Source organism: Chelonoidis abingdonii, chromosome 3 (assembly GCF_003597395.2).
Source record: "Chelonoidis abingdonii isolate Lonesome George chromosome 3, CheloAbing_2.0, whole genome shotgun sequence".
Lineage (NCBI taxonomy): Eukaryota > Metazoa > Chordata > Testudines > Testudinidae > Chelonoidis > Chelonoidis abingdonii.
In genome coordinates, this window is record NC_133771.1 from 42,440,509 (window position 1) to 42,455,570 (window position 15,062).

The window sequence follows — 15,062 nt, forward strand, 5'->3', positions numbered from 1 at the left end:
CATATCCCCCCTCAACCTTCTTTTGGTTAGGCTAAACAAGCCAAGCTCTTTGAGTTTCCTTTCATAAAATAGGTTTTCTGTTCCTCGGATCATCCTAGTAGCCCTTCTCTGTACCTGTTCCAGTTTGAATTCATCCTTCTTAAGCATGGGAGACCAGAACTGCACACAGTATTCTAGATGAGGTCCCGCCAGTGCCTTGTATAACGGTACTAACACCTCCTTATCTTTGCTAGAAATACCTCGCCTGATGCATCCTAAAACCGCATTAGCTTTTTTAATGGCCATATCACATTGGTGGCTCATAGTCATCCTGTAATCAACCGAGGTCCTTCTCCTCCTCTGTTACTTCCAACTGATGTGTCCCCAATTTATAAATAAAATTCTTGTTATTAATCCCTAAATGCATGACCTTGCACTGTTCACTATTAAATTTCATCCTATTACTATTACTCCAGTTTACAACGTCATCCAGGTCTTCCGGTATGATATCCCGGTCCTTCTCTGTGTTAGCAGTACCTCCCAGTTTTGTGTCATCCACAAGATAGTTAAGTCCAAAGCAGGCTGCAGAGTTACAAAGGAGTCTCTCAAAACTGGGTGACTGGGCAACAAAATGGCAATTCAATGTTGTAATGTATTATGGAAAACATAATCCCAACTAAACATATGAAATGATAAATTAGCTGTTCAACTCAAGAAAGAGATCTTGGCATCATTCTGGATAGTTCTCTGAAAACAGCGACAGCCAAAAAAGCTAACAGAATGTTGGGAATCATTAGAAAAGGGCTAGATAATAAGACAGAAAATATCATATTGCCTCTCTATAAATCCATAGTATGCCCGCATCTTGAATAGTGCATGCAGATGTGGTCGCCCCATCTCAAAAAGGATATATATTGGAAAAGGTTCAGAAAAAAGCAACAAAAAATGATTAGGAGTATGGAACAGCTTACATATGAGGAGGGGATCACTTGATGATTATGTGCTCTGTTCATTTATTCATTCCTTCTGAAATACCTGGCATTGGCCACTGTTGGAAGACAGGATTCTGGGCTGGATGGCCCATTGATATGACTCAGTATGGGCATTCTTACGTTCTTATGTTGGAGCTCTGGGCTGTCAGAAAGGCCTGCCTCCATTTCCTACCTCTTATCAGGGCAAATAAATCAGGGTTGTGATGGACAACGTGTTCTGCATGTTTTATATCAACAAGCAGGGAGGAGCAAGAGTCCCCTCTGTGCACCAAAGCCATGAAGCTAAGAACCCGGTGCATAGCTCATCAGATCCAAATTTTGGTCTACCTGCCAGGTGTTCTGAACAGTGACTTCTGTTAGGACTATGAATGAGTGCTAGACCCTCAAGTCCTCCACAGCATATTCCATCTTCAGAAACAAGAAGTGCTACTTCTTCTGCTCAAGAGGGGTCTGGACCTCCACTCTTTGAGGGATGCCTTTCTTCTTTCCTGGAAGAAGGCTCTGCTCTGTGCATTTCCTCCAACTCTGCTGATACCGAGGTCTTGTCTACACTAATGCTTTAAGTTGATCTAAGTGATGCTAGTAAAGTTACCTAAATTACAGTGACTTAAAGTGTATATGAGAGACACTCTCCTGTCAACATAGCTTCCGCCTCTCATTGAGATGGAGTTCTGACGTTGATGGGAGAGCGCTCTCCCATCAACTTTGTGCTTCTTCACCAGATCTGCTAAATCGGCCCTGCTGTGTTGATGGCAGTGGCGCTGACTTAGTGTGGTAGTGAAGACGAGCTCTCAGTGTGATGAACAAAATAATATGGGACAAGACCAGGGTAATCCTTATAGTACCATCCCGCCGAGACAAGCTTGCTAGCCTTACCTACCTCATTTATGCATCCATCCACAGCTCAAGATACTGATCATTCCTTGTCTCCGTTCTCAGGATGTGGGACTCATGTTTCACCCCAGACTAAGAGTTCTCTGCCTGCAGGCATGGTTCTTTGATGATTCATGGGCTAGAATCCTCCTGCTCTGACAAAGTGCAACAGGTGTTACTGAATGGTATGAAGAAGTCAACTTGTACTGCTTATCTGAAGAAATGGAAGAGAATCTCTCATTGGTGCTGTCATTGCTACTTCTCACCTGGATCTGTTCTTTTTCAGCCATTCTGGATTATCTCCTGGATCTGAAGATATCAGGGTTATCAATTAGCCCAGCTAAGGTCCATTTGGCTGCAATATCAGCCTTTCATCTGACTATAGAAGAGTTTTTTTTTTCCATATTTGCTCATCCTGTATCATCTAAATTTATTAAGGGTTTAGGAAATCACTACCTCCAGCCTAGAGACCACACTCTGACTTGGGACATCAACCAAGTGCTCAATTACCTTTATTAAACATCCATTTTATCTATGAAGATGGCCTTTCTAGTAGCCATCATTTATTGCATAGAGTTGGGAAGACTGGTGGCTTGATGGCAGACTCCCCCATTGATGGTAGTCTTCAAGGATACAGTTTCTTTACACCCACATCCTAAATTTTTCTCTTGGAGTTCCACCTTAACCCATCTATTCATATACCAGTGTTTCTCCTAAAGCCACATAACTCTCTTCGGGCGTCTTGTTTTCATACCTTGGATATTAGAAGGGCAGCACTGGCCTTCTTCTTGGATAGGACCAAGCAATTTTGAAGGTCATCCAGGCTGTTCATCTCCTTCATGGATCCACGATTTCTGCTCAGAGACTATTGAGATGGACAGCTGGATGTATTGCCACTTGTTATAAGACCACAGGGGTTCATCCTCCTGAAAAGGTGAGAGCACATACTATCAAGTCCATGCAGCATCCACAGTACTGCTTAAGAATGTACCTGTGTCTGAGATATGTAGGCTGCTATGTGGGCTTCAATACATTCAATTTCAAAGCACTATGCTTTTATCCATGCCATCAGATCCTATTCAGCACTAGGTACTGCAGTTCTATCTTCAGTTCTGGACTTAGTTCCAAAGCTCCCTGCTCCCTCTGGGGAAACTACTCAGATGTCGCTTAAAGTGGAGCACCCATAGTGACACTACTCAAAGAAGAGGTTACTTACCTCATTCAGTAACTGCAGTTCATTGAGATGTGTGTCCCTAAGGATGCTCCACCACCCACCCTTCCTTTCCCCCTGTTTCTGACTGTTCTCTGTGGAGATGTTCAAGTGGAGAAGAAACTGAGGGCGATTCACCTATGCATCCCTATACAGCCTCAGTGTCAGGCATGAGGAGGTGCAGGCTTCATGCATGGCCCAAATGGGCACTGCTAGCAGAAAAATCTCCCATCAAGGGCTTGAGAGGCAAATGTGCACCTGAAGTGGAGCATCCATAAGGACACACATCTTGAACTATAGTTACTATACAGGGTGACAAGTATCAGAGGGGTAGCCATGTTAGTCTGGATCTGTAAAAGCAGCAAAGATTTCTGTGACACCTTACAGACTAACAGATGTATTGGAGCATGTGCTTTCGTGGGTGAATACCCACTTCGTCGGATGCATGTGACAAAGTGGGTATTCACCCACGAAAGCTCATGCTCCAATACATTTGTTAGTCTATAAGGTGCTACAGAACTCTTTGCTGCCTATACAGGGTGAGTAACCTCTTATATGATTTTGTGTCTGTGTGTATGAAAAACAGAACTGCTCCCAAGTTTCCCAACAGGCCTTATCTGCTTGATGTAATAGAAACTTGATGAGAAGGGCTGTTGTCCATGGTGGGAAGTCAATAGCTCTCTCCTTTGAATGGAGTGGATCTCTGATGGTCTCCAGCCCTGTCCATCCTCCAGCTCTGGATGCAGAAGAGGCCTGCCAGGTTTATCTAGCAGTCAGTCCTCACAGAAGCAGGGGAATATTGGGGTTTAGTCTCGCCATCATGAAACTGGGGACTCTAGATCGGTCTCAAGCGCCAGCACATAATTTGTAAAGAAAGAGGTTGCAGGGCTCAAAATATCATCCTCCACACAACGTGACCTTGCATGCACCGTACGTGCAAGGTCACATTTTCTGCCACTGAGTGAAGAGGGGCCAGAGCTGAGCCCCAGCAAGGCCCTGTAGAAAATATGGTCTGTCAAGTCCTTTGGCTATGGGAGACAAAATGGCATCTTTTCTGCAGAAAGAGTAACTCCTGGGCTGCTTCCCCTCCAGTTGCTGTAATCCAACTCCCTGCAGCCGACTCATAGACTCATAGGTCAGAAGGGACCAATATGATCATCTAGTCTGACCTCCTGCACAAGGCAGGCCACAAAACCCTACCCATACACATTTATAACAACCCCTAACCCATGACTGAGTTATTGAAATCCTCTGTCCCTATTTGGGCTTAGCTCACAAATCAGGGTGGTCCAAGCCATCTGTAGCTGTCTGGGGTCTATCCATTGGGCTCCTGGCTCAGCTCCGAGAGAAATGTGTTTTGTGTGTGTCAAGCACAATTCAGGCAAACAATCACATGGTAAGTCTACTCGTTGAGCTGGGGTTGTAATTCCTGTATTCCAGGTTGACATCCCTGTATTAGCTTGCTAAAATTAGAGTGTAGCCATGGCAGTAGGAGGAGTAACTACCCTCAGTGCGATCCAATGCAAGACACTCAGTCGGTAGGTCCCAGTCCATTTAGAGTATTATAAGTCAAAATAAACATCTTAAGGTCAACAAATCAGTAATGAAACAACTTAGTGCAGCTGTACCCTAATATGTACACGTTCAATTTCCAATGTGCACACATGCAAGTTGCAGTTTGCTTGCACAAAATCATGCCTTGAAAAGTCTGGCTCTAAATTAAGGATATGTTATATGATGAGTTTAAAGAAACAAAAGGCTTCTGTGGGAGGCCTGATGCTATGAGGAAGCTAGAAGATTAAACCCGAATCGGTGAAGAAGTCATTTCTGCCGTCTGAAATCTGTGACAAATGGAATGGATCATGGAGAAGTAAATCTTTAAATTCGCAGAGTTTTATTAACAATTTTTAAAAGAAACCAAAAATGTACAATGTGAAAGTGCAATCAAGTTATAAAAAGCAGTTACAACAAAAGGGTGGAACATGATCCTAATATGAGGATATATACACATAAATATGTGCATACAGGATAACTGACACTTATAAAGGGACAATAGGGAATTATAGAAATGTAGGGCTGGAAGGGGCCTTGAGAAGTCATTTAGTATAACCCTCTGTGCTGAGGCAGGACCAAGGAAACCTAGCCCACCCCTGACAGGTGTTTGTACAACTTGTTTTTAAAAATCTCCAACAGCAGGTGTCTGTTTCTGTGTGACTAAGCTGAGGCATGATGGATGCTAGAAACAACAGCTTTATCGTAAAAAGAAGGTATACTGTCTCTAGCTCTTGATAAAGTTGTGCTGCAGTATTCTTCACGTACCACCACCTAGTGACTAAATTAATGCAGTTAAAACTTTCCATCACCTCTTTCTTTTTCTGCATTTTAACAACTTTTAAAACTATACAATTGTTTTTTACATCTCAAGACATGTTCATCTGTTAATCATCCCTAAATCATACTGTTTTTTCAACTCTATGGCCAGAACTGATAACAACTTAGTGACTAGACTGTCTTTTTATTTGCAAGGGTTCTCTCAGGCAGGTTTGGAGTAGGTGAATCTTCTTCTGGTTCTTCACCTGCAATTTGTAGAGTTTGTTCAGTTGATTGTTCATTCTCTGGAAAAAACTGAAGATGTAGATGGTTCCTGTTGAACTCTTCGCCGTCTGTCTCAATAGTGTATAATCAGAGTGATGCAGTCTTTTTGTTTTACAATAGCAGGGAGTTCTCCATCCTTTACTTCCATCCAGTTTTGACACAAACATGGTTACCAGGTTCCAGATCAGGCAATTATCTGAGTGATATAGGCTATAGAAGTGTTCATAAGATCTTTTTGTCTTTTGATCTGATTTGGCTACTCTTCTTAGGTCTAGCCACTTTGGGGCTGGATTTTTTCCAGGGTTAGAACAGTAGTCCTGACTTGCCTGCCCATTAGAGGTTGGCCTGGGGTGTAGTGTTGATCTGTAGCGCAGAAGAACAAGGAATGGATCTTCCTGGCTCAATATTTTCTTGGCTGTCTGAACAGCCCTATCAGCCCCACCATTTGCTTGTGGGTAATGTGAGCTGCTAGTGATGTGTTCAAAATCATATTTTGTGTGGAATGACTTAAATTTAGCTGTGGTGAATTTTGATCCATTGTCCATCAATAGTTGTTCCGGAATAGCACAATGGATGAATGTGCTCTTTAATTTCTTGATAACACTGTTACACGTTGCATCTTTCGGATATATTGTTTCAATATATCTAGAAAAATAATCCACTACAACTTGGTAATGGTGTCCTCTGAATTCGTATAAGGGCTTGGCTACACTGGAGAGTTGCAGCGCTGGTGAAGGGGTTACAGCACTGCAACTCACTCTGTGTACACACTTACAAAGCCCAGCCAGTGCTGCAACTCCCTGGGTGCAGCACTGGCTGTACACCTGGTCTGATTGGGGTGTAGCGATTCCAGTGTTGGTGATGCAGCGCTGCTTATCAGGTGTGGACACCAACAGTGCTGTTATTGGCCTCCAGGGTATTAAGAGGTATCCCAGAATTCCTGTCCACAACAAACCGGAAGAACGGCTGAACGACCAGCTCTAAAAAAACAAACACAGCTGCTCTTTGCTCCAGCGAGCGAGCGAGCCGAGGAAGGGGAATTGCTTCGGAATGTTCACAGCTGTTTGTTTGAGGGGAGAGGGGAGTCCGTGTTGAGCAGCTGCTTATGTGGTCTGAAGGCTATTTAGGAGTGCATAATTTGCATTTAGTGAATAAGAGAGGGGTGGGGGAAGGGTCAAAACTTTTTAAATGATTGAAGGTAGCTGTTGTGTATCTTCCAGTCCTTAGAACTTGCAAGGCAGGGAGCTGAGAACAGCTGCTAGTGTTTGCTTGAGGAGAGAAACAGCACGGCGGGGCGGGGGAGGGATCCGTAGGAGAAGCTGCTTGTCTGTCTGAAGCCTTTTTGCATTTAAGAATGACTGAGAGAGGGGTGGGGGAAATGGCCAGAATTTGCAAGGCAGGGAGCTGTCACAGTGTCTGCTCCAAAAATCCACTCTCTCTGTCTCCCCACGCTCCCTGTCACACTCCACCACCACCCCTTTTGAAAAGCACGTTGCAGCCACTTGAACGCTGGGATAGCTGCCCACAATGCACCACTCCCAACAGCGGCTGCAAATGCTGCAAATGTGGCCACACTGCAGCGCTGGTAGCTGTCAGTGTGGCCACACTGCAGCGCTGTTCCTACACAGCTGTACGACCACAGCTGTAACTCCCAGCGCTGCACATTTCCAAGTGTAGCCAAGCCCTAAATCTTCTGCTAGCCTTTTCCAGGGTCTATCTGGTAGAAGTATTATTAGAGGTGCTTTGCGTTGTGTTGGTCTGTTAGTTCTGCAACATTTGCATGAAAATACTTTATTCTTCACATCCTTGCTGATTTCAGGCCACTTCACTGACTGACTGGCCCATTCACAGCATTTAGTAAGCCTTTGATGTCCTTCATGGATGTGATTTAGAATTACCATCTTTGAGAGGAGAAATGTGATCACCTTTAATCATTAGTCCATTGGACTCACTTAATTGTCTTCATACAACAAAATAGTCTTGTGCCATGTTCATAGTGTTCTTTAGATACTTAAGCCATCCTGTCTGAATATAACTAAAAACTTATTTGAATTTGCTTATATGCCCAGGTTGCTTTTTGTAGCAGCTATAGTCACACACCTCACGTTGGGCTGTAAGCTTCTAATTAACAGTCTTTCCACAAATATCCAGTTTCACCCTCCACGCTGACTGTGTGTCATTACGCATGCTTAAACCCAGGAAAAATGGCTCTTGATTCTCGGTGGTCACTTCCCATACTGCCTTTGTGAGGCAGAGAGCTGCAAAATGTCCAATTTTTGTGAATTTATGGCACTTGGCTCCTTTATCTGAACAATCACCTCTTGGACTGTAATCTTTCCCACATCTTGTGCATCTAATCTGAAAAGTGTTATGTTTTACCTGGGGCTTACCCCACATTGCCTTTGAGGATCACTGCAATTGCTTTTTGCAGCTGTGTTCTATGTCCTGTTGTGATTCCATTTGCAAGTCACTTCCTCTAGGTTTCTTTCTGGCAGATACTGGTCTCTGCTTTGATTTTTAATGATCTCTAATTGTCTTGCCATTTCTATTGCTCTGTGAAGGGTTAAATCTCTCCTTGTCTAAAATGTCAATCAGTATTCTGCTTTTCCTTTTTGTTTTCAAAATCAGTTTTCTGCCCTGTCAGGCAAGTCTCTTATGAAAGATTCCACAAATTCCCCAGGAATTTGGACACACTGGTAGAAAAACGCTTATGCTGTTATAAACCATATTATGCTGAGGTATAAATTGCTCATCAAATGTAGCCAGCACCCCAGTGTAACTGTTCTTGTGGTTTTCCTCTCCAAAGGCAAAGAACTTAAAGATATATTCAGTTTCCCTGCCAATGGCATAGACTAGGGAAGTAACTTGCATTTTCCTGCAATTACTTGTGATGCAAAAACATGGAAACTGCTCTTTCCAAACAGACCACTCTTTGGGGTGTGAAACTTTGGCATTTTGATGAAATTCTGCAGTTTCTATTGTTTTTCGTCTGACACCATATCAAGTTAATCACACAGACACAAAGGCAAAATGAATGCTAGCAATCACAACAATTTTATTGTAAAAAGAATGTAGATTGTCTCCAGCACTCGGTAAAGGTATGCTGCAGTATTCTTCATACAGCCAGTGACAAAATATTATACTGCAACCTTCCATGGTAACCTATTCCAGTACTTAATTATTCTTATAATTAGAAAATTTCCTTTAATATCTAACCTTAGTCTCCCTTGCTGCAGATTATGATTACTTCTTGTCCTGCCTTCAATGGATATGGATCATCATCCTTTTTATAACAGCCCTTAATGTATTTGAACACTGTTATCATATGAATGGTTTTAAAGGTGACCACTGTAGTTCAGTAAACCAGAGCAGCCCCAAATACACAAGAGTGACTATTTGGGATATTTACATGCACCCTAGGTATCAGCACTCTGACTGATTCTCAATATTGACATATTAAAAAAATCTCCAATATTGATGGGTGTTGAGGTCAAAGTGGTGACATTTAGACATTATGTTCTCTCTCAAATGCTGCAGTTCAGTGGCCTGAAATGTTAAAAATAACTTAATTGGAGTGCGATTTGTGGGTAGAATGAAAGAGAGAGAGTCAAAGGTGCATTATATTTGAAATGAACCACATGACTATACAATGTCTCATATAGGTCTTCCATTTATTGTACTGATCTCATCACCACATGTATAGTGATAGACAGACATATATATTATAGAAATATATCTGACATAAATTTCTATGTCTTATACTTGTAAACTATACTGTATATAAAAACATATTTAGTGGTATTATTTAACCACTAGACAGAGCCTAGATGACTGGAGAGTCTATAACAGGGGTCGACAACCTTTCAGAAGTGCTGTGCCGAGTCTTCATTTATTCACTCTAATTTAAGGTTTCGTGTCCCAGTAATACATTTTAATGTTCTTAGAAGGTCTCTTTCTGTAAGTCTATAATATATAACTAACCTATTGTTGTATGTAAAGTAAATACAGTTTTTAAAATGTTTAAGAAGCTTCATTTAAAATTTAAATTAAAATGCAGAGCCCCCCAGACCAGTGGCCAGGACCCAAGCAGTGTGAGTGCCACTGAAAATCAACTTTTGTGCCGCCTGCGGTACACGTGCCATAGGTTGCCTACCCTGGTCTATAATATTAGTTGCCTTCACAGTGAATTTAAACATCTCCAGTAATATTCTTGGGAGGCCTGCAGCTGAAGTAGTTTGCTCAGCTTTTCCAATGGTGCGTATGTAGAAATTTCAAAGGATGTTTTTAAACGTATCATTGTCTGAACATCATGTTAGACTAATGGCTTGTCAGGAGTCTTCTGCAGGCAATACTGCAATGACAGTCCAAATTACCATCTTCAGACAATGTTACCCTTGGGCTATTATTGAATCACAATCACTGGTAAGATGATGGAAAGGTTATGTCTCAACCAAGGAAAGTTAGAAATATAATTTATGTATCTGTATTTTCAGACTTCACAAGTCTAAATGTATGTATATTAGCCACAGTTTGATTAGTGACGCTAAAATTAAATCTCAAAGTGAACCCACCCTTAAACAGTGTGATCCTTATATATGTAGTGGATTCTCCCTCTCCCTCTCCCCAGAACACACATAGAATCATAAAAATGTAGGGCTGTAAGGGACTTTGAAAAGGCATCTAGCCCAGTCCCCTGCACTGAGGCAGGACCAAGGATACCTAGGCCATCCCTGACAGGTGTTTGTCTAACCTGTTCTTAAAAACTTCCAGTGACTGGGATTCCACACCATCCCTTGGAAGCCTATTCCAGCACTTAACACTATCCTTCTATTCAGAAAGCTTTTCCTAATATCTAGCCTAAATCTCCTTTGCTGCAGATTAAGCTGATTACTTTTTGTCCTACTTTCAGTGGACATGGAGAGTAATTGATTACCATCCTCTTTATAACAACCCTTAACATTTGAAAACTGTTATCCAATCTCCCACCTCAATCTCCTTTTCTCAAGACTAAACATGCCCAATTTTTTTAACCTTTCCTCAGAAGTCAGGTTTTCTAAACCTTTTATTATATTTGTTGCTCTCCTCCATGCTCTCTCCAATTTGTCCATATCTTTCTTAAAGTGTGGTGCCAAGAACTGGACATAGTACTGCAAGGGAGGCCTCACCAGTGATGAGTAGTGGGACAATCATCTTCCTCATCTCACGTACAACACTCCAGTTTTCACAATCCAGAATTACTTAAGCCTTTTTAGCAACTTAACCATCTTGTTGAACCAATGGAACAGAGTGCCTAGGGAGGTTGTGGAAGCTCCTTCACTGGAGGTTTTCAAAAGGAGGCTGGAGAGCCATCTGTCTCAGATAGTTTAGCCACAACAAATCCTGCATCTTGGCAGCGGGTTAGACTAGATGATCCTTGCTGTCCCTCCCAACCTATGAATCTCTGATTGTATATTCCATTTCTGATCCACTATAAACCACAGATCCTTTTCTGCAGTATTACTGCCTAGCTAGATATTCGCCATATTGTAATTAGGCACCTGATTCTTCATTCCTAAGTGTAATACTGTGTCCTTGTTGAATTCAGACTAATCCTTCTAATTTGTCAATGTCATTTTGAATTCTAATTTTATTCTTCAAAGTGCTTTAAACCTCTCCCAGCTTGGTGTTATCCGCAAATTTTATAAGCATATTCTCCTCTCCATTTTTGGAGCCATTAATGAAAATATTGAACCAGACCCCTGCAGGACCCCACTATATATGTCCTCTCAGTCTGACAGTGAATCACTGATAACTACTCTTTGAGTACAATCTTTCAACCAGTTATGCACCCATCTTACAGTAATTTCATTTAGACCACTTTTTTTTCAGTTTGCGTATGAGAGTGTCATGTGGGACTGTGTGAAAAGCCTTACTAAAATCAAGATATATCACATTTACAGCTTCCCCTCATCCAGAAGGCTAATATCATGTAAAATAAGGAAATTAGGTTGGTTTGGTATGATTTGTTCATGACAAATCTATGCTGGTTATTTATTGTGTAACCCTATTATCCTTTAGGTATTTACAAATTGATTGCTTAATAATTTGTTCCAGTATCTTTCCATATATTGAAGTTAGGCTGTATAGTCTATAATTCCCCAGATCATCTTTTCCCCACCCTCCTTTAAAGATAGGTACTATATTTGTCCTTATCCAGTGATCTGGGACCTCAGCCATCCTCTGTGAGTTCTCAAAGATAATCACTAATAGTTCTAAGATTGTTTCAGCTAGTTCCTTAAGCACACTACGGTGGATTTCATCAGGCCCTGCTGATTTGAATATGACTAATGCTGGAGTCGGTAACCTTTGGCACGTGGCCCATTAGGCTAATCCACTGGCGGGCCATGGAGACATTTTGTTTGTTTACTGTCTGCAGGCACAGCACCCAGCAGCTCCCAGTGGCTGGGGTTCACTGTTCCTGGCCAACGGGAGCTGCGGGAAGTGATGCGGGCTGCAGGGATGTGCTGGCTATTGCTTCCCGCAGCTCCCATTGGCCCAGGAATGGTGAACCATGGCCACTGGGAGCTGCGGGGGGGCCATGCTTGTGGATGGTCAATGGAAACAAGATGTCTCACGGCCTGCCAGTGGATTACCCTGATGGTCCATGTGCTGAAGGTTGCCGACCCCTGGTCTAATGTATCTAAATATTTTGGCTTGCAGTCTTTCCCCTTTGTTGCTAATATTAATTGTGTTAAATATATGGTCACGATTTACCTTTTTAGTGAAAACTGATGCAAAATAGACATTAAACTCCTCAGCCTTTTTGAAGTCCATTATTGGCTATGCTGCTCTGCTGATTAGAAGACCTACACTTTCCTTTGTCTTTCTCTTGCTCCTAATGTATAATAAGTGTTGTAACAACCAGCATGCTCAAATAAACCTTCTATTTGACTGATGCCTTAAATGACTTTTCTTTTTCTTAGACTTTGAATCTGACCTGTTCTGTATTTGGAAATCCTGATCCTGAAGTGGTGTGGCTTTGGAATGACAAGAAATTTGAACTTAATGAACATTATTTAGTTTCAATGGAGCATGGAAACGTTGCCAGCTTTACAATCAAGGGAGTGTCTTCAGAGGACTCAGGCAAATATAGCATCAATGTCAAGAACAAGTATGGTGGGGAAACAGTGGATGTCACTGTAAGTGTGTACAAACATGGTGAAGAGATGCCTGACATTAAACCTTCCCAGGTTGCTAAACCACGGATAATACCACCACCAGCACAAGCCACAGCACCACCAGAAGCAAAAACAACCTCCACAGCTGAGAAATCCAGTAGGAAATAAAGTATGAAAGCCATGTTTGACAGAGAAAACCATATAGATAAGCTGTAGTTGAAGCGTTACTGCAAATAGATAACTGGCACTGTCCAAGGAGATGAGCTTTTAAAGGCTTGCATTAGAGAGACAGTTGTGCAACTGTATTGTACATTTGTGCAGTTATGTCTTTATGAAAAAATTTAATATGGCACGACTTACAAATAGCAACAGGCCCAATACCTGCCATTGGGTTTAATTATCAATCACAGTTTCTATAAAGTTACAGTGATATAAATTTTCTTCACTGAGAATCAGTTCCCCAACAACAGAAGTAGCATTCTGTGGTTAAATATGCATTCAGTGCTGCACCTACTCATTACTCACAGGTGGAGTCTTTTTGACTTTGAAGGTACTCCTCATCTGAGTAAGGCAAACTGAGATGGCCACTGTATTTAGTAGTATTGTTATTCTGTATTGCAAACTGATCCTTGGTAGTGTTCTACAGATGATCACAGTGGACTTGTTAAAGCATAAGTTACAGGGTTGTATTTTGTGTTTTTTGCTTTGTGCTGATAAAACTTAAAAAGTCACCTTGTCCGTCTCACTGCACCAAATCACACCTAACTAATTTGGTTTACTCTTTCATTGTTTAATTATGGCTTATTGCATAATTTCACAGCTGGTAGCATGCAGACAATGGATTTTCAATAAAGAAAACACATTGTGGTTAATCACAGTCACTGTGTGGCACTTACAACATTACATTTGCTCTTTATGGTATAGGTCAAGATGCAAATTTAAACTGGAAAAACAAGACACGTATACAATTGTGCAGCTTTCTAGGGTTATTATGGGTCAGATCCTGCTTCTGCTAAAACCAATGGTAAAACTCCATGAAGTCTGTGGGAGCAGGAGCTTAATATTAGACCATGATTCTGCAGACACTTAAGCATGCACTTACATTGACGCATGTGAGGAGTCCCCCTGAATCAATTTCAGTGGGACTACTCATGTGCCCAAAATTAAGTATGCACTTGAGTGTTGGCAGGATTGGGGTTTTGGCGCCAGATTAGCTACACAATTACAGCCCCATTGTCCACTCAGGCTCTAATCTGTCCGTAAATGCCCAGCAGAGAATTCCCCTCTTGGAGGGTAACTTCCTGCTTATACAAGTATGCTGGATCCAGACCCTGCACCTGTGGCCTCCCCTCCCCTGGAGTAGGGTAAGTATCGGGGAGGGAGGAGAGGAGAGGACATGGTGCAATGTAACTATGCTATTCAGATAATTCATTGGGTAGGCTCCTATGGCAGTGGTGGAACTCAGTGAAGCCAGCTGCAGCCATAAGTCAGGTTGGGGTCACAGCTGGCACCTGAGAATCAGGGAGCCATAGCCAGATGTCTCATGGCCACCTTCTACATCATGTAGTGCTAAGGTACAGGAGTGGATTGAACTTTTAGCGTGTTCTACACAACTGGAAATCTGAGGGTGGACATAGAAATCATGGCCCAAGTCCACAAAGATAGTTAGCCTCCTAGCTCCTATTGAAATCAACAGGCGTTAGATGCCTAAATACCTTTGAGGATCTGGTCTTATAAACCTAATCCTGCTTCTCTTCCTCATATAAGTAGTAGACCTCTATAGCAGAGGGACTACTAGTGTGACTAAGGCAAGAAGGATTTGATTTGATATAGTACCATTGGGACCGCTTTGTGCTTAAAAGGAAAACTGATTGACAACTAAATTCTCTTTTAAACATGGCTACTTTTCCCCAGTACCAATTAATGAAGTATAGAGATCTTGAAGAAAAAATCTGCTCTTGAAACCATCATCAACTGAATAGCCTGTGTAAAAATAAGCATAGAAGCTCTGGGAATTAAATATTTGTATAATATGTATATTAAAATATATGCAATTCTTTTTTAACTATTTCATAAGAACATAAGAATGGCCGTACTGGGTCAGACCAAAGGTCCATCTAGCCCAGTATCCTGTCTGCCGACAGTGACCAATGCCAGGTGCCCCAGAGGGAGTGAACCTAACAGGTAATGATCAAGTGATCTCTCTCCTGCCGTCCATCACCACCCTCTGACAAAGAGAGGCTAGGGACACCATTC

The 15,062-nt window shown here is 42.0% G+C and overlaps 1 protein-coding gene across 1 annotated transcript in view; it reads left to right on the plus strand.

Annotated features, from left to right (window-relative positions):
- MYOM2 (myomesin 2) overlaps nucleotides 1–13,694 on the plus strand; it is a 116,174-nt gene extending 102,480 nt beyond the window's left edge. The window contains exon 37 of the mRNA XM_032777054.2: nucleotides 12,612–13,694. Within this exon, the coding sequence (XP_032632945.1) occupies nucleotides 12,612–12,974 (363 nt within the window). The 3' untranslated portion in view covers nucleotides 12,975–13,694. The remainder of the gene's footprint in view (nucleotides 1–12,611) is intronic.
- Nucleotides 13,695–15,062: the final 1,368 nt, after the last annotated feature.